Source organism: Notolepis coatsorum, assembly GCF_963971535.1.
Source record: "Notolepis coatsorum genome assembly, chromosome: 10".
Classification (NCBI taxonomy): domain Eukaryota; kingdom Metazoa; phylum Chordata; class Actinopteri; order Aulopiformes; family Paralepididae; genus Notolepis; species Notolepis coatsorum.
Window position 1 is genome coordinate 126,387,152 of NC_140174.1, and position 22,168 is coordinate 126,409,319.

The window sequence follows — 22,168 nt, forward strand, 5'->3', positions numbered from 1 at the left end:
GGCCTTGTTTCCCTGCCTGGCCTTGTTTCTCCTGCCTGGCCTTGTTTCTCCTGCCTGGCCTTGTTTCTCCTGCCTGGCCTTGTTTCCCTGCCTGGCCTTGTTTCTCCTGCCTGGCCTTGTTTCTCCTTCCTGGCCTTGTTTCTCCTGCCTGGCCTTGTTTCTCCTTCCTGGCCTTGTTTCCCTGCCTGGCCTTGTTTCCCTGCCTGGCCTTGTTTCTCCTGCCTGGCCTTGTTTCCCCTGCCTGGCCTTGTTTCTCCTGCCTGGCCTTGTTTCCCTGCCTGGCCTTGTTTCTCCTGCCTGGCCTTGTTTCTCCTTCCTGGCCTTGTTTCTCCTGCCTGGCCTTGTTTCCCTGCCTGGCCTTGTTTCTCTGCCTGGCCTTGTTTCTCCTGCCTGGCCTTGTTTCTCTGCCTGGCCTTGTTTCTCCTGCCTGGCCTTGTTTCCCTGCCTGGCCTTGTTTTCCCTGCCTGGCCTTGTTTCCCCTGCCTGGCCTTGTTTCCCTGCCTGGCCTTGTTTCTCCTTCCTGGCCTTGTTTCTCCTTCCTGGCCTTGTTTCTCCTGCCTGGCCTTGTTTCCCTGCCTGGCCTTGTTTCTCCTGCCTGGCCTTGTTTCTCCTGCCTGGCCTTGTTTCTCTGCCTGGCCTTGTTTCCCTGCCTGGCCTTGTTTCTCCTGCCTGGCCTTGTTTCTCCTGCCTGGCCTTGTTTCTCCTGCCTGGCCTTGTTTCTCCTGCCTGGCCTTGTTTCTCTGCCTGGCCTTGTTTATCCTGCCTGGCCTTGTTTCCCTGCCTGGCCTTGTTTCCCTGCCTGGCCTTGTTTCTCCTGCCTGGCCTTGTTTTCCCTGCCTGGCCTTGTTTCTCCTTCCTGGCCTTGTTTCTCTGCCTGGCCTTGTTTCCCTGCCTGGCCTTGTTTCTCCTGCCTGGCCTTGTTTTCCCTGCCTGGCCTTGTTTCTCCTTCCTGGCCTTGTTTCTCTGCCTGGCCTTGTTTCTCCTGCCTGGCCTTGTTTCTCCTGCCTGGCCTTGTTTCTCCTGCCTGGCCTTGTTTCTCCTGCCTGGCCTTGTTTCTCCTTCCTGGCCTTGTTTCTCCTGCCTGGCCTTGTTTCTCTGCCTGGCCTTGTTTCTCTGCCCGGCCTTGTTTCTCCTGCCTGGCCTTGTTTCTCTGCCTGGCCTTGTTTCCCTGCCTGGCCTTGTTTCTCCTGCCTGGCCTTGTTTCTCTGCCTGGCCTTGTTTCTCCTGCCTGGCCTTGTTTCTCCTGCCTGGCCTTGTTTTCCCTGCCTGGCCTTGTTTCTCCTTCCTGGCCTTGTTTCTCCTGCCTGGCCTTGTTTCCCTGCCTGGCCTTGTTTTCCCTGCCTGGCCTTGTTTCTCTGCCTGGCCTTGTTTCCCTGCCTGGCCTTGTTTCTCCTGCCTGGCCTTGTTTCCCTGCCTGGCCTTGTTTCCCTGCCTGGCCTTGTTTCTCTGCCTGGCCTTGTTTCTCCTGCCTGGCCTTGTTTCCCTGCCTGGCCTTGTTTCTCCTGCCTGGCCTTGTTTCCCTGCCTGGCCTTGTTTCCCTGCCTGGCCTTGTTTCTCTGCCTGGCCTTGTTTCTCCTGCCTGGCCTTGTTTCTCCTGCCTGGCCTTGTTTCCCTGCCTGGCCTTGTTTTCACTGCCTGGCCTTGTTTCTCTGCCTGGCCTTGTTTCCCTGCCTGGCCTTGTTTTCACTGCCTGGCCTTGTTTCTCCTGCCTGGCCTTGTTTCTCCTGCCTGGCCTTGTTTCCCTGCCTGGCCTTGTTTTCACTGCCTGGCCTTGTTTCTCTGCCTGGCCTTGTTTCCCTGCCTGGCCTTGTTTTCACTGCCTGGCCTTGTTTCTCCTGCCTGGCCTTGTTTCTCCTGCCTGGCCTTGTTTCCCTGCCTGGCCTTGTTTCCCTGCCTGGCCTTGTTTCTCCTGCCTGGCCTTGTTTCCCTGCCTGGCCTTGTTTCTCCTGCCTGGCCTTGTTTCCCTGCCTGGCCTTGTTTTCCCTGCCTGGCCTTGTTTCCCTGCCTGGCCTTGTTTCTCCTGCCTGGCCTTGTTTCCCTGCCTGGCCTTGTTTCTCCTGCCTGGCCTTGTTTTCCCTGCCTGGCCTTGTTTCCCTGCCTGGCCTTGTTTTCACTGCCTGGCCTTGTTTTCACTGCCTGGCCTTGTTTCCCTGCCTGGCCTTGTTTCTCCTGCCTGGCCTTGTTTCACTGCCTGGCCTTGTTTTCACTGCCTGGCCTTGTTTCCCTGCCTGGCCTTGTTTTCCCTGCCTGGCCTTGTTTTCCCTGCCTGGCCTTGTTTTCCCTGCCTGGCCTTGTTTCTCTGCCTGGCCTTGTTTCTCCTGCCTGGCCTTGTTTCCCTGCCTGGCCTTGTTTTCCCTGCCTGGCCTTGTTTTCCCTGCCTGGCCTTGTTTCTCCTGCCTGGCCTTGTTTCTCTGCCTGGCCTTGTTTCTCCTGCCTGGCCTTGTTTCTCTGCCTGGCCTTGTTTCTCTGCCTGGCCTTGTTTCTCTGCCTGGCCTTGTTTCTCCTGCCTGGCCTTGTTTCTCCTACCTGGCCTTGTTTCTCCTGCCTGGCCTTGTTTCTCCTACCTGGCCTTGTTTCTCCTGCCTGGCCTTGTTTCTCTGCCTGGCCTTGTTTCTCCTGCCTGGCCTTGTTTTCTCTGCCTGGCCTTGTTTCTCTGCCTGGCCTTGTTTCTCCTGCCTGGCCTTGTTTCTCCTGCCTGGCCTTGTTTCTCTGCCTGGCCTTGTTTCCCTGCCTGGCCTTGTTTCTCCTGCCTGGCCTTGTTTCTCTGCCTGGCCTTGTTTCCCTGCCTGGCCTTGTTTCTCTGCCTGGCCTTGTTTCCCTGCCTGGCCTTGTTTCCCTGCCTGGCCTTGTTTCCCTGCCTGGCCTTGTTTCCCTGCCTGGCCTTGTTTCTCTGCCTGGCCTTGTTTCTCTGCCTGGCCTTGTTTCTCTGCCTGGCCTTGTTTCTCTGCCTGGCCTTGTTTCCCTGCCTGGCCTTGTTTCCCTGCCTGGCCTTGTTTCCCTGCCTGGCCTTGTTTCTCCTGCCTGGCCTTGTTTCCCTGCCTGGCCTTGTTTCTCCTGCCTGGCCTTGTTTCCCTGCCTGGCCTTGTTTCCCTGCCTGGCCTTGTTTCCCTGCCTGGCCTTGTTTCTCCTGCCTGGCCTTGTTTCCCTGCCTGGCCTTGTTTCTCTGCCTGGCCTTGTTTCCCTGCCTGGCCTTGTTTCTCCTGCCTGGCCTTGTTTCCTCTGCCTGGCCTTGTTTCCCTGCCTGGCCTTGTTTCCCTGCCTGGCCTTGTTTCCCTGCCTGGCCTTGTTTCCCTGCCTGGCCTTGTTTCCCTGCCTGGCCTTGTTTCCCTGCCTGGCCTTGTTTCCCTGCCACTGTATGTCATGTGGAAGGCGGCCATCAAGGCCACAGTATCTGGGTTTGTAATTGAAGCAGTCAGAGGAACAGATGGGCTTAATAGTGGACCCTCTTTCACCGACTCATATCAGTCCATCAGTCCCTGGGGACAGAGGGTTCAAGCTGACCAAGGATCAAAGAACACTTCCTGACCCCTGACCCCTGGGTCAGTACAAGTTGGCACATTAAAGGGGTCTGGAAGGAGTTGAATCTTATTGAATTAATTTGCTGCTGCTTTCTTAAATAGATAGGTTTGTAAAAACGGTATGCAGTCCTCACATCATGCCCACTGTGGGGCGACAGTGGCTCGGGAGGTAGAGCAGTCGTCTGGCAATCCGGAGGTTCCCGGCTCGATTCCCCCTCCTCCCAGGCAGCGTGACGATGTGGCCCTGGAGCAGTTTTTGGGGTTCTGTGCCTTGCTCAAGGTCACTTAGGTAGAGATGGTGGGCACCGTAGCTGTAATACCAGCCGCCCTTCAGTCACCAACTCAATACACCCTCCTGTCTGGTTACTGGACAGCCTCTACCTCTAGGCCACCCTGCCACCCCCACAACCCTAACCCTCCTGTCTGGTTACTGGCCAGCCTCTACCTCTAGGCCACCCTGCCACCCCCACAAAACCACACTTCCATAACACTGACATCTTGACGTCAATGTGTCCACAGGTGGTTTAATGGCTTCAACTGGGAGGGCCTGCGCGCTCAGACGGTACCATCTCCCCTGAAGAGGGAAGTAAGTGATACTGTGAATACTGTATATTTCAGTTAGTTAGATAATAAATTATATTGACTTGTTATTTTGTTTACACTGCTTGTGTTGTTTTTACTACCTGTACCCCCCCCCCCCCCCCCCATCCCCCATGCTGCTATGATGCCTGAATTTCCCCAAGGGGATCAATAAAGGAATATCTTATCTTATCTTATCTTATTAAGTGAAGGACTTCTCACACCAGGTTTGTTCACAACCAATAATGAAGCGGATAGACACTCATCAGGCATCTCTCTCTCTCTCTCTCTCTCTCTCTCTCTCTCTCTCTCTCTCTCTCTCTCTCTCTCTCTCTCCACCCCCCTGTAGCTGGACGGACCGACAGACCACAGCTACTTCGACAGCTATCCTCCAGACAAGGACAGCCCCCCTGCTGAGACGTCTGGGTGGGATGTTGATTTCTGAAACCCGTGTTTGGGTTTGGGACCCAGGACATGCCGTGTGGTTTGGGACCCAGGACAGGCCTGGTGGTTTGGGACCCAGGACAGGCCTGGTGGTTTGGGACCCAGGACGGGCCGTGTGGTACTTTGGGACCCAGGACAGGGCCGTGTGGTTTGGGACCCAGGACGGGCCGTGTGGTTTGGGACCCAGGACATGCCGGGTGGTTTGGGACCCAGGACATGCGGGGTGGTTTGGGACCCAGGACGGGCCGTGTGGTTTGGGACCCAGGACATGCCGGGTGGTTTGGGACCCAGGACGGGCCATATGGTTTGGGACCCAGGACATGCCGGGTGGTTTGGGACCCAGGACGGGCCATATGGTTTGGGACCCAGGACATGCCGGGTGGTTTGGGACCCAGGACGGGCCATATGGTTTGGGACCCAGGACATGCCGGGTGGTTTGGGACCCAGGACGGGCCATATGGTTTGGGACCCAGGACATGCCGGGTGGTTTGGGACCCAGGACATGCCGTGTGGTTTGGGACCCAGGACATGCCGTGTGGTTTGGGACCCAGGACAGGCCTGGTGGTTTGGGACCCAGGACGGGACGTGGAGCAGGGCAGACACAGGAGCTCCTGCTGGTCACCACGTGGTTCTATCAGCCCCTGCGTGGTGCTGGGACCTTTCCAGGCCATTACATCCAAGACAGAATTACTCCACAGCAATAAAAAAGATAGTAGTACTGTAATTTAAGAGCAAGGTAATGGACCACAGATATACCCCTATAAGACCGCTACGGACCGCCCCAGACGGAGAAGGCAGAGTGAGCTAAATGAAACACTGTGGAAGGTTCTGTTGAGCCTTGGTTGCAAGAAAGTGCCTCAAGATACTCGTTTTGGGTCGCGGGCTGAAAAAGGTGAAGAATCCACACCTTGCAGCCAAAGGACTGACAGGGATCGACAGGACTGACAGGACTGACCAGGACTGACAGGGACTAACCGGGACGCATCTATGCTTTAAGCAAGTGGCTTGTCCTTCCGCATTGCTCTGATTGGCCACTGATCTACGCTAGTTTCGCACGCACGCTAGTTTTGCCCCCACGCCGGTATGAGTGCGCGCATGAGCGTAGATAATAATAATAATAATGCGGCGGCTACGTGGGGCAGTGGGCAAGGCGCTCGCAACGAATGCTGGAGACTAGGTTCGAACATCTCCACATTGCTTTCAGTTTAGCTGGTCGTCCACAGTAATACACATTGGCCGTATTACGGGGAGGGAAACTGAAGGGTGGGGATCGGGCTTGTGGACAGCGACTCCTACAGGTCGGTTGGTGCGCCTGCGCAGTAGAATCAAGAAGCGACGGGGGCGGGGCCCCTCCAAAGCCCAGACCCCCGACGCTGAAATATCGAGCCGCGCAGGTGAAAAGATGTGACGGCTGTTACCTCGAGTATCGGAGGGGACTCGTGCTATGTATGACTTAAGGCCTCTACATGCTACAGCAACTTCAAAGCAACTGCACCACAACATCGACAAAGCAACGGTGTTGTAGACACTCTGCATTTATGCTTCTGCAACATCGACGCGCAAAGTTAGTTTAACTAAAGTTAGTTTAGGTTCGTGTTAACGTTAGATAATGTACAAAATAAACGTATTTCCGGTGCTTTTAGACGTCGCTCTTTTATTTTGAAATCCCCCGACCGGAAGTATTTGTGATGTATTCTGCTTGTGTAACTTTAGGTTAGTTTTAACGTTAGCTGGCAGCTACAGGCACTCGAGGTCGAGGAAGAGCTGCTGGATTTAATCGGCAGGAGGAGAGAGAGCTCGTCAAAGCTGGATATATCCCTGTGGCTGTGGTTGTAGGCACGAAAATGCAGCTCGAACTACCTGTTATATTAAATTAATTGATTGCTGTTTAACAACTTGTCCGTGTCCAGTCCTTTCGAACTGCCCCACCGTCCGTTCATTGTAAACAATGATGCATGTAATTATATTAACGTTACTGTGTGTTGTTGTAGCTATGTTAATAAATTCTGAATGGCATTAACGTTAGTTGGGTATGATAGAGCATTGAATAGCATCAAGTTCAACGCTAGCAGGCTGGCTACAACAATGGCGGATGGTATTCCTCGCTGCGGGACCAATATTATTATATGACAGCCCCGCCCCCATTCACTACCAACCAATCACTGCTACGCAATATCAACGCAACGGTTGTTTAGATTAGATTTGGGTGAAAGGTACGCAACGTCCTCGCAACACAGTCTACAAGACCCTCTAAAACAAGCGCGTTGAAATCGCGCTGATGTTGTGTTGAAGTTGCTTTGAAGTTGCTGTAGCATGTAGAGGCCTTTAGTCCACATTGCAGCCGGCTTGTGGGAGGCAAGAAACAACGTTCGAAGACAGGGGAGGGTTGAATTGGACGATATGAAAAATTGGGATGGGAGAAAAAAATTGAAAAATGGGAGAAAAAGTGGATAAAAAAAATAATAATAATGCGAGAGCCCTCGCACACACGCAGCGTAGATAATAATAATAATGCGAGAGCCCTCGCACACACGCAGCGTAGATAATAATAATAATGCGAGAGCCCTCGCACACATGCACGCTGAAATGGGTATCGTAGAACATGACATATTAGACAAACGCACGCAATTGGCACAAGTGTAAATTATGCATTAGTCACTCAGTTTTAAGATCGACGCACTTAGCTGAACTCGTTCGGCAGCTGGCTGTGGAGCCTATGGTCACAAGTTCAAATCACTCTTAGTTAATTTTTTTTTTTTTCGTTTAATTAATTTATCATCTCTCCGTTATTTCGATTGATATGAATAGCTAGTTACGTTAATATAGAGAGATGAACGTTATTTCGATTGATATGAATAGCTAGTTACGTTAATATAGAGATGATAAATTAATTAAACGTAAATTTTTTTTAAATTTAACTAAGAGTGATTTGAACTTGTGACCATAGGCTCCACAGCCAGCTGACGAACGAGTTCAGCTAAGTGCGTCGATGATAAAACTGAGTGACTAATGCATAATTTACACTTGTGCCAATTGCGTGCGTTTGTCTAATACCGATATGTCATGTTCTACGATACCCATTTCAGTGTGCGTGTGTGCGAGGGCTCTTGCATTATTATTATTATTATCTACGCTGCGTGTGTGCGAGGGCTCTCGCATTATTATTATTATTATCTACGCTGCGTGTGTGCGAGGGCTCTCGCATTATTATTATTATTATCTACGCTCATGTGCGCGCTCATACTGGCGTGGGGGCAAAACTAGCGTGCGCGTGCGCTCATACCGGCGTGGGGGCAAAACTAGCGTGGGGGCGAAACTAGCGTAGATCAGTGGCCAATCAGAGCAAACGTGAAAGGACAAGCCACTTGCTTAAAGCATAGACGCAACCGGGACCGACAGGGACTGACAGGGACTGTATCTATGCTTCACTTCAACTTGATGAAGGAACACCATGTTCACCCTGTTCCTTTCTTCTTCTGGAGCGTTGCACCAGTTATAGTAGAGAGATGAAGATCCACATTCAATAAGGTCAAACTTACTTTCAAAAGTTATAGGATGAAGTTGTGGATGGCTGCCGTTGCAGAAGGCTAACCATGACGACCATCGGGCCAGCTGTGCTGCTCAGGTAATTAGATGTAATTAGATGTAATTAGAGTAGGTACAGTAGCTCAGCTCCTGCTCAGTGAAGAAGGCCTGTGTGCCCAGGCATCCGCTGGCCTTTTATCTGCATTGAAGAAAAATAAATATCTTGAAACTAAGAGGGCCTGACGTTTGGCTAAATTGAGCGTGGACCTTCCTCTCTCTGGTGTAGCATAATTATTTTAAATATATATATTTTACATTTATTTAACCAGGCAAATCAATTAAGAACAAATTCTTACAATGATGGCCTGGCAAGAATTCCGGATTAAACATTTCCGACATACAATATAGATAGAGATATACATACAACAAGCAATATAGCAGTGAGAGGGGCACCATGACGGACAGGGGGTTGGGGATGTTACTGGGTTGAGAAACAGTTGCAGGAATGTAATAATGAATAACTCAGGGGAGAAGTTACATGTGCCTCAACCAGAGTCTCAAAGCTGCGCCATCTTGAATCAGGGAGAGACTTTGTCCAAAGTAGGACCATGCACGGACGCTAACGCTTCAACGCAGGGTGCAGTCAAAACCTCTTACCCTAACACCGTCTGTGTGGAGCTCTCTTTTTCTTTTTTTACCTTTATTTACCAGGGTAGGTTGGCTGAGCACGGATGCTCTTTTTCAGCTACGCCCTGCTTCACATTCACACAGCTCCATTCACACCTGGGAGCTGCCCAGTACAACCACAGTCTGACACCGTTGGCCACTGAGCAACTCCACTGGAGCAGTTGGGGGTTAAGTGCCTTTCTCAAGGGCACTTCAGCGGTTGGTGTTAAGGGTATGGGAGAGAGTTATTAATTCACTTCCCCAGCCCAGATTTTTCCTGCCGGTCCGGGGGATCTAACCGGCGACCTTCCGGTCACAAACCCGCTTCTCTAACCTTTAGGCCACCGCTGAAACCAGCACAGTCAGGACAAACAGGTGAAACCATCACAGTCAGGACAGCTGAAACCATCACAGTCAGGACAGCTGAAACCATCACAGTCAGGACAGCTGAAACCATCACAGTCAGGACAGCTGAAACCATCACAGTCAGGACAGATGAAACCATCACAGTCAGGACAGATGAAACCATCACAGTCAGTACAGCTGAAATCACCACAGTCAGGACAGATAAAACCATCACAGTCAGGACAGATGAAACCATCACAGTCAGGGTAGCTGAAACCATCACAGTCAGGACAGATGAAACCATCACAGTCAGGACAGCTGAAACCATCACAGTCAGGACAGATGAAACCACCACAGTCAGGACAAACAGGTGAAACCATCACAGTCAGGACAGCTGAAACCATCACAGTCAGGACAGCTGAAACCATCACAGTCAGTACAGCCGAAACCATCACAGTCAGGACAGCTGAAACCATCACAGCCAGGACAGATGAAACCATCACAGTCAGGGTAGCTGAAACCATCACAGTCAGGACAGCTGAAACCATCACAGTCAGGACAGCTGAAACCATCACAGTCAGTACAGCCGAAACCACCACAGTCAGGACAGCTGAAACCATCACAGTCAGGGTAGCTGAAACCATCACAGTCAGGGTAGCTGAAACCATCACAGTCAGGACAGCTGAAACCATCACAGTCAGGACAGCTGAAACCATCACAGTCAGGACAGATGAAACCATCACAGTCAGGACAGATGAAACCATCACAGTCAGGACAGATGAAACCATCACAGTCAGGACAGCTGAAACCACCACAGTCAGGACAGATGAAACAACCACAGTCAGGACAGATGAAACCACCACAGTCAGGACAGCTGAAACCATCACAGTCAGGACAGATGAAACCATCACAGTCAGGACAGCTGAAACCATCACAGTCAGGACAGATGAAACCATCACAGTCAGGACAACTGAAATCACCACAGTCAGGACAGATAAAACCACCACAGTCAGGACAAACAGGTGAAACCATCACAGTCAGGACAGCTGGAACCATCACAGTCAGGACAGCTGAAACCATCACAGTCAGGACAGCTGAAACCATCACAGTCAGGACAGCTGAAACCATCACAGTCAGGACAGATGAAACCATCACAGTCAGGGTAGCTGAAAGCATCACAGTCAGGACAGCTGAAACCATCACAGTCAGTACAGCCGAAACCACCACAGTCAGGACAGCTGAAACCATCACAGTCAGGACAGACAGCTGAAACCATCACAGTCAGGACAGCTGAAACCATCACAGTCAGTACAGCCGAAACCACCACAGTCAGGACAGCTGAAACCACCACAGTCAGGACAGACAGCTGAAACCATCACAGTCAGGGTAGCTGAAACCATCACAGTCAGGACAGCTGAAACCATCACAGTCAGGACAGCTGAAACCATCACAGTCAGGACAGATGAAACCATCACAGTCAGGACAGATGAAACCATCACAGTCAGGACAGCTGAAACCATCACAGTCAGGACAGATGAAACCATCACAGTCAGGACAGCTGAAACCACCACAGTCAGGACAGATGAAACCACCACAGTCAGGGCAGATGAAACCACCACAGTCAGGACAGATGAAACCACCACAGTCAGGACAGATGAAACCACCACAGTCAGGACAGCTGAAACCATCACAGTCAGGACAGATGAAACCATCACAGTCAGTACAGCCGAAACCATCACAGTCAGGACAGCTGAAACCATCACAGCCAGGACAGATGAAACCATCACAGTCAGGACAGCTGAAACCACCACAGTCAGGACAGATGAAACCACCACAGTCAGGACAAACAGCTGAAACCATCACAGTCAGGACAGATGAAACCACCACAGTCAGGACAGCTGAAACCATCACAGTCAGGACAGATGAAACCATCACAGTCAGGACAGCTGAAACCATCACAGTCAGGACAGATGAAACCATCACAGTCAGGACAGATGAAACCATCACAGTCAGGACAACTGAAACCACCACAGTCAGGACAGATGAAACCACCACAGTCAGGACAGATGAAACCACCACAGTCAGGACAGCTGAAACCATCACAGTCAGGACAGCTGAAACCACCACAGTCAGGACAGCTGAAACCATCACAGTCAGGACAGCTGAAACCACCACAGTCAGGACAGCTGAAACCACCACAGTCAGGACAGCTGAAACCACCACAGTCAGGACAGATGAAACCACCACAGTCAGGACAGATGAAACCACCAGTCAGGACAGCTGAAACCATCACAGTCAGGACAGATGAAACCACCACAGTCAGGACAGATGAAACCATCACAGTCAGGACAGACAGCTGAAACCACCACAGTCAGGACAGATAAAACCATCACAGTCAGGACAGATGAAACCACCACAGTCAGGACAGCTGAAACCATCACAGTCAGGACAGATGAAACCACCACAGTCAGGACAGCTGAAACCATCACAGTCAGGACAGCTGAAACAACCACAGTCAGGACAGCCGGAACCACCACAGTCAGGACAGCCGGAACCATCAGTCAGGAGAGCCAAAACCCGCCCCAGTTTCAGCTGTCAACTAAAATCACACTTCTTCAATCAACCAATCAATCAAAAAAAATATATAATAATAATAATACTAACCTTCATACTGTCTTTTACTATAATGCACTTATTCTACTAAGTAATCTACCATGCCTATATTACTACCTACTATGCTAATATGGCTATACTACTATGCACTCAGACTGTAGCACTCAACTTCTGTTGAAGTGGTGTTTAATTAGGTGCGACCAGCAACTCTATGGGTCATTTTGTCTGTCGGCTGGTTGGTCATACAGCCTCTAGCAGCCACAGGCTCCGCCCAGGAGGCTGATGTTGGGCATGGAGGTCAGGTGTGTGTTCATTGGCCAATTGGAAAATGGGGGCGTGGTAATGGGAGTGGCCTATCACTAAAAGGTTGCAGCTATTGTGAATTCACGCTTGTTTACTAAATTCTTGATTTAATAGATACATACTTTACCATAACTCAAAATAAAGGTATATTTTGCTCACAGGTATGCAAACATGTTTAAAATGTATTTAAACTCATACTTCAAATGTTCAATCAAATGTTGTATAATATGTCCTTGTTTTAAAAGCACTGTCAAATGCTTCCAGTCCCATACTGTGTTCATGGTGGTGCAGCGCTTTTCTTTACGTTTGGATTCATGATCGGCCTTTTAACATTGAATGTGAACAGAAATGTGAATACAATTGTATGTGCAAAATGTAACATGTAATTACTATATACATAATGCACATAAATGCCTCTGCATAGTGCGGTTGTACAAATAACATTCCTGTATATAAAATATTCAACTTTGGAAATTATAAATAAAGAATTATAGAAGAAAGTAGCCATTCATTTATTTTCAATTAATGTTTTTTTATCCTGTCTTCTGGGTAGAAAGGTTGTGTTCTTAGGAGACGATGATGTGGAAATAAACTGAGAGATTTGGATTCTATTAGTTTATGTCTGAACGGTTGAATGTACAGTAGCTGTAAATCACTTTGGATAAAAGCTGTTCTATAAATGTAGTCCATTTACCATGATGTTGCTCCCTCTGGGTCTCTGAAGGAAGACACTGATGGAGGTGAGTCTGTCATACATACTGGGTCTCTAAACTGGCTCCCCATTGCCGCACAAATCCGCTTCAAGGCCCTCGACCTGGCATATCGTGCAGCGAAGGGAACAGCTCCTGCCTACCTCCGGTCAATGGTATCTAACTACACAACCTCAAGACCCCTACGTTCTGCATCTTCTGGCCGCCTCAGACCTACTCCTATCCGAGCTCCGGGAGGGTCATCAAGGAGAAGCCGCCTTTTCTCAGTCCTTGCCCCACAATGGTGGAATGAACTACCCACCCCAGTTAGGACAGCTGAAACCCATCCAGTCTTTCGCCGTCGACTAAAGACGCACTTCTTCAATCATCTGAAATGAAAAGAAAGAAAACTCTAACCCTAACTAACCTTACTGTCATGCACTTGTCCTAATATATACTAACCTACACTGTAGCACTCAACACTTTGATGAACATTGTTACTCAGATGATAGAGTTGTACCCTTCCTGCTGTCTTGTTGTACAAAACTTGTAAGTCGCTTTGGATAAAACCATCAGCTAAATTACTAAATGTAAATGTAAGACACTGATGGAGGTGGGTCTGTCATACATACTTTTATTCATTTCATTGAATGCCTCGCCAGGAGGGAGGGGGGCCGTTACAGTTAAGCATCCTTTCACATCAGTAGTGACAAGTGTGCATCACAGCCCGCCCTCAGCCCCTCCACAACCACGCACAAGACATGCTACATACAGAAAATAAATAAATGCATTTTTAAAGGTTCATTTCCATATACAAATATACTTTCTTATGAAGCGTATTGTACAAGCATTTCCTTTCACCTACAGTATTACATTTACAAAATAGAACCGTGTAGTAGAAGAAGCTCTTATAAACTGGTGATATAGATACAACAAGCGAGTGATATGTGCACTGCGTGTGAGTGACAGGGCTCCACAGACCAGTCCCAGAGTGCACTGCGTGTGAGTGACAGGGCTCCACAGACCAGTCCCAGAGTGCACTGCGTGTGAGTGACAGGGCTCCACAGACCAGTCCCAGAGTGCACTGCGTGTGAGTGACAGGGCTCCACAGACCAGTCCCAGAGTGCACTGCGTGTGAGTGACAGGGCTCCACAGACCAGTCCCAGAGTGCACTGCGTGTGAGTGACAGGGCTCCACAGACCAGTCCCAGAGTGCACTGCGTGTGAGTGACAGGGCTCCACAGACCAGTCCCAGAGTGCACTGCGTGTGAGTGACAGGGCTCCACAGACCAGTCCCAGAGTGCACTGCGTGTGAGTGACAGGGCTCCACAGACCAGTCCCAGAGTGCACTGCGTGTGAGTGACAGGGCTCCACAGACCAGTCCCAGAGTGCACTGCGTGTGAGTGACAGGCTCCACAGACCAGTCCCAGAGTGCACTGCGTATGAGTGACAGGCTCCACAGACCACAGAGTGTCACACAGTCAGTGAAGCCAAGGGGCTGAACTGAAAGACACTGGAAATAGACTTGCTATACCAATAGTCCTGTTGGATGCAGTGTTTTGATTTAGTCGAGCTGGAACATTTTAAACTGAGGGGAAGCCACTCCATCCAGGAAGCATCTGTATTGATCGATAAGATCAATAGGCATCGGTATTGATCGATAAGATCAATAGGCATCGGTATTGGCACAAGATGAGGAAGCACATATTGGAAAAGAGTTGCTAAAAAAAAACACATAGTGACAGAAAATAAATGTGAATTATCGTGAATTATCTGCGATTACAATTCATTTTCATCAGCGTTATCAAAAGAAAATGTATTCAGTCATTGGAGACTATTTCTGTTCCCTTAGAAAAACGACTCCCAGATACGTACTTGATCAGCTCCTTGGTAAACTGAGGACCAAGCCGCTTCGGACAGACAAGGAATTCAAATCGAACGTTATCAAAAGCGGAATCCACCCATTCAAAAGGCACTTCTATCTCAAAGAGAAATCATTACAATATCATTAACAAGGTGCGCTATATACAAAAACAATGTACAGGTTATAGAAGAAAAAAAAAGATACTCTCTACATTTCAATCTATCTGCTCTAAATAAATATTTGCTTTTAAAAGACTTCATACATAACCGAAGGCAAGGAGTCGGCTTGTTAGGTGGGCCTGCTGTCGACACTGATGTTATGTACTGATCTGATCTCGTGCCTGGTCAACAGAGAAAGGCACCCCCCCCCCCCCCCTGACCCATTTGTCATAGTCACAAACTTTACCGTCAACATTCATGACCTCTAGCAGAAGACTCCTATATTGATAATAACCCTATGACCCCATCAGGCCATGCCTTCCATCTTCATTTGAGCCGTATCTCCCGACCTGTTTGTCATACAATCACGACCGCTAGAGGGAGAACCTGGTGATCGTGAGAAGACGTTGCTCCGGTGCCACCGCATGGATGTGTAGCCTGTGTCTGCTCAGTACTACCAGTCGAATGCTGCGTGTGAATAGTAATGTAAGTGGTGAGATTGTTAGGTGGACATCTGCACTCTCCTGAGCACATTCTTCTAATTCTAATCTTAGATGTTCCCAGCACTGACTTCACACCGTCTCATTCATGATGAAGAAACCTGACAAGCATCAAGTGGCTTTAACCCTTTCACTAGACAGAAGGTTACCCTTTCACTACCACTAGTGTGGTAGTGAAAGGGTTAACCTTCTGTAGTGTGGTAGTGAAAGGGTTAACCTTCTGTATTGTCGCAGTGAAAGGGTTACCCATTTGGTAGTGAAAGGGTTAAGAAACTTGTGGTATGAACCTGTACAAATATCAGCCCATCTAGAATATGAAGGTAGGTAATCTAATCTAATTTAAAGTAATCGAATCTAAAGTAATCGAATAAGTTAGCCCCTGTTCATTGTGGTTAAGTGTTTTCTCCTCCTAACCATTACCCCTTTATTTAATATTATTATCATTTTAATCAAAACATAATGATAAAATATTGAGCAGCTTCTTGGATGGTATAGTGTGAAGCTTTGAAAATACTTACTAAAATGAAAGATATTTACAGAGAGCGTGGTGCATTTGTAGATAATTATCTTCAATTGTTCCCACCTCTTCTGAACAGATGACAAGTAGCTTACTTACTCTTCTGCTTATAAACTGTGTTATGTACAACTATGGAGCAGTGATCGAAACACAAATACGTAAAGGATCTACTTTCTACATCACAATTCTGGCTTCGGGAATCTAATATATCTCTCTATAGCAGCCAGGGCAATAATTCTTCAATAATTTTCATATAGTGAGTAACACAGTGATAGTACAGACATAAAGACATAACGAGAACCATGCAAGTGGCGAGCAGAGCTGACCGTGGTGATGACCGAAGGCAATACGAAGCTGTGAAGGAGGAAGACATGTAGGGACTTCAGTATTCAGTTCTAAAGAGTTAGGGACTTCAGTATTCAGTTCTAAAGAGTGTAGGGACTTGAGTCTTCAGTTCTAAAGAGTGTAGGGACTTCAGTATTCAGTTCTAAAGAGTGTAGGGACTTCAGTATTCAGTTCTAAAGAGTGTAGGGACTTCAGTATTCAGTTCTAAAGAGTTAGGGACTTCAGTATTCAGTTCTAAAGAGTGTAGGGACTTCAGTATTCTGTTCTAAAGAGTGTAGGGACTTCAGTCTTCAGTTCTAAAGAGTGTAGAGACTTCAGTATTCAGTTCTAAAGAGTGTAGGGACTTCAGTCTTCAGTTCTAAAGAGTTAGGGACTTGAGTCTTCAGTTCTAAAGAGTGTAGGGACTTGAGTCTTCAGTTCTAAAGAGTGTAGGGACTTGAGTCTTCGGTTCTAAAGAGTGTAGGGACTTGAGTCTTCAGTTCTAAAGAGTGTAGGGACTTGAGTCTTTGGTTCTAAAGAGTGTAGAGACTTCAGTATTCAGTTCTAAAGAGTGTAGGGACTTGAGTCTTTGGTTCTAAAGAGTGTAGAGACTTCAGTATTCAGTTCTAAAGAGTGTAGAGACTTCAGTCTTCGGTTCTAAAGAGTGTAGGGACTTGAGTCTTTGGTTCTAAAGAGTGTAGGGACTTCAGTCTTCAGTTCTAAAGAGTGTAGAGACTTGAGTCTTTGGTTCTAAAGAGTGTAGGGACTTCAATATTCAGTTCTAAAGAGTTAGGGACTTCAGTCTTCAGTTCTAAAGAGTGTAGGGACTTGAGTCTTCAGTTCTAAAGAGTGTAGAGACTTCAGTCTTCAGTTCTAAAGAGTGTAGGGACTTGGGTCTTCGGTTCTAAAGAGTGTAGGGACTTCAGTCTTTGGTTCTAAAGAGTGTAGGGACTTGAGTCTTCAGTTCTAAAGAGTGTAGAGACTTCAGTATTCAGTTCTAAAGAGTGTAGAGACTTCAGTATTCAGTTCTAAAGAGTGTAGGGACTTCAGTCTTCAGTTCTAAAGAGTGTAGGGACTTCAGTATTCAGTTCTAAAGAGTGTAGGGACTTCAGTCTTCAGTTCTAAAGAGTGTAGGGACTTGAGTCTTCAGTTATAAAGAGTGTAGGGACTTGAGTCTTCAGTTCTAAAGAGTGTAGAGACTTCAGTATTCAGTTCTAAAGAGTGTAGAGACTTGAGTCTTCAGTTCTAAAGAGTGTAGGGACTTGAGTCTTCGGTTCTAAAGAGTGTAGGGACTTGAGTCTTCAGTTCTAAAGAGTGTAGGGACTTGAGTCTTCAGTTCTAAAGAGTGTAGGGACTTGAGTCTTCAGTTCTAAAGAGTGTAGGGACTTGAGTCTTCAGTTCTAAAGAGTGTAGGGACTTCAGTATTCAGTTCTAAAGAGTGTAGGGACTTCAGTATTCAGTTATAAAGAGTGTAGGGACTTCAGTATTCAGTTCTAAAGAGTGTAGGGACTTCAGTATTCAGTTCTAAAGAGTGTAGGGACTTCAGTATTCAGTTCTAAAGAGTGTAGAGACTTCAGTATTCAGTTATAAAGAGTGTAGGGACTTCAGTATTCAGTTATAAAGAGTGTAGGGACTTGAGTCTTCAGTTCTAAAGAGTGTAGGGACTTCAGTCTTTGGTTCTAAAGAGTGTAGGGACTTCAGTATTCAGTTATAAAGAGTGTAGGGACTTCAGTATTCAGTTCTAAAGAGTGTAGGGACTTCAGTCTTCAGTTCTAAAGAGTGTAGAGACTTGAGTCTTTGGTTCTAAAGAGTGTAGGGACTTCAATATTCAGTTCTAAAGAGTTAGGGACTTCAGTCTTCAGTTCTAAAGAGTGTAGGGACTTGAGTCTTCAGTTCTAAAGAGTGTAGAGACTTCAGTCTTCAGTTCTAAAGAGTGTAGGGACTTGGGTCTTCGGTTCTAAAGAGTGTAGGGACTTCAGTCTTTGGTTCTAAAGAGTGTAGGGACTTGAGTCTTCAGTTCTAAAGAGTGTAGAGACTTCAGTATTCAGTTCTAAAGAGTGTAGAGACTTCAGTATTCAGTTCTAAAGAGTGTAGGGACTTCAGTCTTCAGTTCTAAAGAGTGTAGGGACTTGAGTCTTCAGTTCTAAAGAGTGTAGGGACTTGAGTCTTCAGTTATAAAGAGTGTAGAGACTTCAGTATTCAGTTCTAAAGAGTGTAGGGACTTCAGTCTTCAGTTCTAAAGAGTGTAGGGACTTGAGTCTTCAGTTATAAAGAGTGTAGGGACTTGAGTCTTCAGTTCTAAAGAGTGTAGAGACTTCAGTATTCAGTTCTAAAGAGTGTAGAGACTTGAGTCTTTGGTTCTAAAGAGTGTGGGGACTTGAGTCTTCGGTTCTAAAGAGTGTAGGGACTTGAGTCTTCAGTTCTAAAGAGTGTAGGGACTTGAGTCTTCAGTTCTAAAGAGTGTAGGGACTTGAGTCTTCAGTTCTAAAGAGTGTAGGGACTTGAGTCTTCAGTTCTAAAGAGTGTAGGGACTTCAGTATTCAGTTCTAAAGAGTGTAGGGACTTCAGTATTCAGTTATAAAGAGTGTAGGGACTTCAGTATTCAGTTCTAAAGAGTGTAGGGACTTCAGTATTCAGTTCTAAAGAGTGTAGAGACTTCAGTATTCAGTTATAAAGAGTGTAGGGACTTCAGTATTCAGTTATAAAGAGTGTAGGGACTTGAGTCTTCAGTTCTAAAGAGTGTAGGGACTTCAGTCTTTGGTTCTAAAGAGTGTAGGGACTTCAGTATTCAGTTATAAAGAGTGTAGGGACTTCAGTATTCAGTTCTAAAGAGTGTAGGGACTTCAGTATTCAGTTCTAAAGAGTGTAGAGACTTCAGTATTCAGTTATAAAGAGTGTAGGGACTTCAGTATTCAGTTATAAAGAGTGTAGGGACTTGAGTCTTCAGTTCTAAAGAGTGTAGGGACTTCAGTCTTTGGTTCTAAAGAGTGTAGGGACTTGAGTCTTCAGTTATAAAGAGTGTAGGGACTTCAGTCTTTGGTTCTAAAGAGTGTAGGGACTTCAGTCTTTGGTTCTAAAGAGTGTAGGGACTTCAGTATTCAGTTCTAAAGAGTGTAGGGACTTGAATCTTCAGTTCTAAAGAGTGTAGGGACTTGAGCATTCTGTTCTAAAGAGTGTAGAGACTTCAGTATTCACTTCTAAAGAGTGTAGGGACTTCAGTATTCTGTTCTAAAGAGTGTAGGGACTTCAGTGTTCAGTTCTAAAGAGTGTAGGGACTTGAGTCTTCAGTTCTAAAGAGTGTAGAGACTTGAATCTTCAGTTCTAAAGAGTGTAGGGACTTGAGTCTTCAGTTCTAAAGAGTGTAGGGACTTCAGTATTCAGTTCTAAAGAGTGTAGGGACTTGAATATTCAGTTCTAAAGAGTGTAGGGACTTGAGTCTTCAGTTCTAAAGAGTGTAGAGACTTCAGTATTCAGTTCTAAAGAGTGTAGGGACTTGAATCTTCAGTTCTAAAGAGTGTAGGGACTTGGGTTTCCAGCTCAAATTGAGGGCACGTGATCTTGATACAAGGAGGGGATTTCTTTGTATTTTCTTGGCCAAACTACACCATAGTTTTTTCTTTCTTGACAAGATCATACCTCACACTCTAAGGTCCTCAATATATATTTTTGTAATCATCTATTTGATAATGTTTGCATTTGCCCTGCTATCTTCCAACAGACAATAAGCAGCGATGGCGGTTGATGATGACGCCCATAACGATGGTGGTGGTGGTTGTGGGGTGGCAGTGGAGTTGAAATATGGAGATGTGACTTTCTGTTCCAGAGTCTCTCTATGCTTCGTTTGAGGGAAACTCAACTACTGTATCTCCTCTTTTCACCAGTGACAGGCAGCCCTCTCCTCCAATGCAGTAGGGAAACGTCCTTGGGTGAGGGTGCACAGAGTGACTATGATATGTGTGTGTGTGAGAGAGAGAGAGAGAGAGAGAGAGAGAGAGATAGAGAGAACGCTCTGCTTGGTGCTGTATGACGTGTGTCCATTGGTATTTCCTTGCCAAGGCAACACACGAGGTGTCTTGAGCACACACACACGTCATTATCTGCAGGCGCAGGAGTCCACTGTCATGTTGGGGTAGACTTTGAGCACCACGTTCTTGTCCTCGTCGAAGAAGAGGATGCTTAGTGAGGACATCTTCTCCGGCACGCAGCACGGCTCCGGAACGCCCGGGACCACGCCCACCGCGCGCACGATGCTCTGGATGGTCGCGTGGTTGGAGGGTTTCAGGGCCTACAGGGGAGGGAGAGGGTCTTTATAGAGTCTTTATACCTGTGTCACTGTACATAGTAATACTAGTACCGTAGTGTCTTTATACCTGTGTCACTGTACATAGTAATACTACCAGTATGACTTACTACCATAGTGTCTTTATACCTGTGTCACTGTACATAGTAATACTACCAGTATGACTTACCACCATAGTGTCTTTATACCTGTGTCACTGTACATAGTAATACTACCAGTATGACTTACTACCATAGTGTCTTTATACCTGTGTCACTGTACATAGTAATACTAGTACCGTAGTGTCTTTATACCTGTGTCACTGTACATAGTAATACTAGTACCGTAGTGTCTTTATACCTGTGTCACTGTACATAGTAATACTACCAGTATGACTTACCACCATAGTGTCTTTATACCTGTGTCACTGTACATAGTAATACTACCAGTATGACTTACCATAGAGTCTTTATACCTGTGTCACTGTACATAGTAATACTACCAGTATGACTTACCATAGAGTCTTTATACCTGTGTCACTGTACATAGTAATACTACCAGTATGACTTACCATAGAGTCTTTATACCTGTGTCACTGTACATAGTAATACTACCAGTATGACTTACCATAGAGTCTTTATACCTGTGTCACTGTACATAGTAATACTAGTACCGTAGTGTCTTTATACCTGTGTCACTGTACATAGTAATACTAGTACCATAGTGTCTTTATACCTGTGTCACTGTACATAGTAATACTACCAGTATGACTTACTACCATAGTGTCTTTATACCTGTGTCACTGTACATAGTAATACTACCAGTATGACTTACCACCATAGTGTCTTTATACCTGTGTCACTGTACATATTAATACTACCAGTATGACTTACTACCATAGTGTCTTTATACCTGTGTCACTGTACATATTAATACTACCAGTATGACTTACTACCATAGTGTCTTTATACCTGTGTCACTGTACATAGTAATACTACCAGTATGACTTACTACCATAGTGTCTTTATACCTGTGTCACTGTACATAGTAATACTACCAGTATGACTTACCATAGTGTCTTTATACCTGTGTCACTGTACATATTAATACTACCAGTATGACTTACCATAGTGTCTTTATACCTGTGTCACTGTACATATTAATACTACCAGTATGACTTACCATAGTGTCTTTATACCTGTGTCACTGTACATAGTAATACTACCAGTATGACTTACCATAGTGTCTTTATACCTGTATCACTGTACATATTAATACTACCAGTATGACTTACCATAGTGTCTTTATACCTGTATCACTGTACATATTAATACTACCAGTATGACTTACCATAGAGTCTTTATACCTGTATCACTGTACATATTAATACTACCAGTATGACTTACCATAGTGTCTTTATACCTGTATCACTGTACATAGTAATACTACCAGTATGACTTACCATAGTGTCTTTATACCTGTATCACTGTACATAGTAATACTACCAGTATTACCTACTACCGCAGTCTCTTGTCACCACGGTAACATTCTGCTGCAATTGTGACAATTTGAAATTGAGCTGAAATTATGGTCCTGACCAGATATAGATAGTGTTCCGCCTTGCCTGGAATGATAGTTTACGTAACTACAAAAAGGCACTCTCACTTGCCAAAACCTCATATTTTTCCAGGCTCATTAATAATAATAAAAAAAAAAAACGTATTTAAGTCAAGTAGCTACTGACGTTATCAAATGTCAATGCGGGGAAGACGAGCTAGGTCAGCTAGCTTAGCTTGATAACGTTACCGTGGCTAAAGTTGGTGCTATTCATAATCCAGCAATAAT

General features: G+C 46.5%; 2 protein-coding genes across 2 annotated transcripts in view; one reads left to right on the forward strand and one right to left on the reverse strand.

The window, feature by feature from the left end:
- prkg2 (protein kinase cGMP-dependent 2) overlaps positions 1 to 4,542 on the forward strand; it is a gene marked incomplete at both ends in the record, with an annotated part of 110,172 nt that extends 105,630 nt beyond the window's left edge. The window contains 2 exon segments of the mRNA XM_084323179.1: positions 4,038 to 4,104; positions 4,447 to 4,542. Coding sequence (XP_084179305.1) covers positions 4,038 to 4,104; positions 4,447 to 4,542 — 163 coding nt within the window.
- Positions 4,543 to 19,475: 14,933 nt separating this feature from the next.
- LOC311235381 (bone morphogenetic protein 3-like) overlaps positions 19,476 to 22,168 on the reverse strand; it is a 15,510-nt gene continuing 12,817 nt past the window's right edge. The window contains exon 3 of the mRNA XM_084322832.1: positions 19,476 to 20,329. Coding sequence (XP_084178958.1) covers positions 20,138 to 20,329 — 192 coding nt within the window. The 3' untranslated portion in view covers positions 19,476 to 20,137. The remainder of the gene's footprint in view (positions 20,330 to 22,168) is intronic.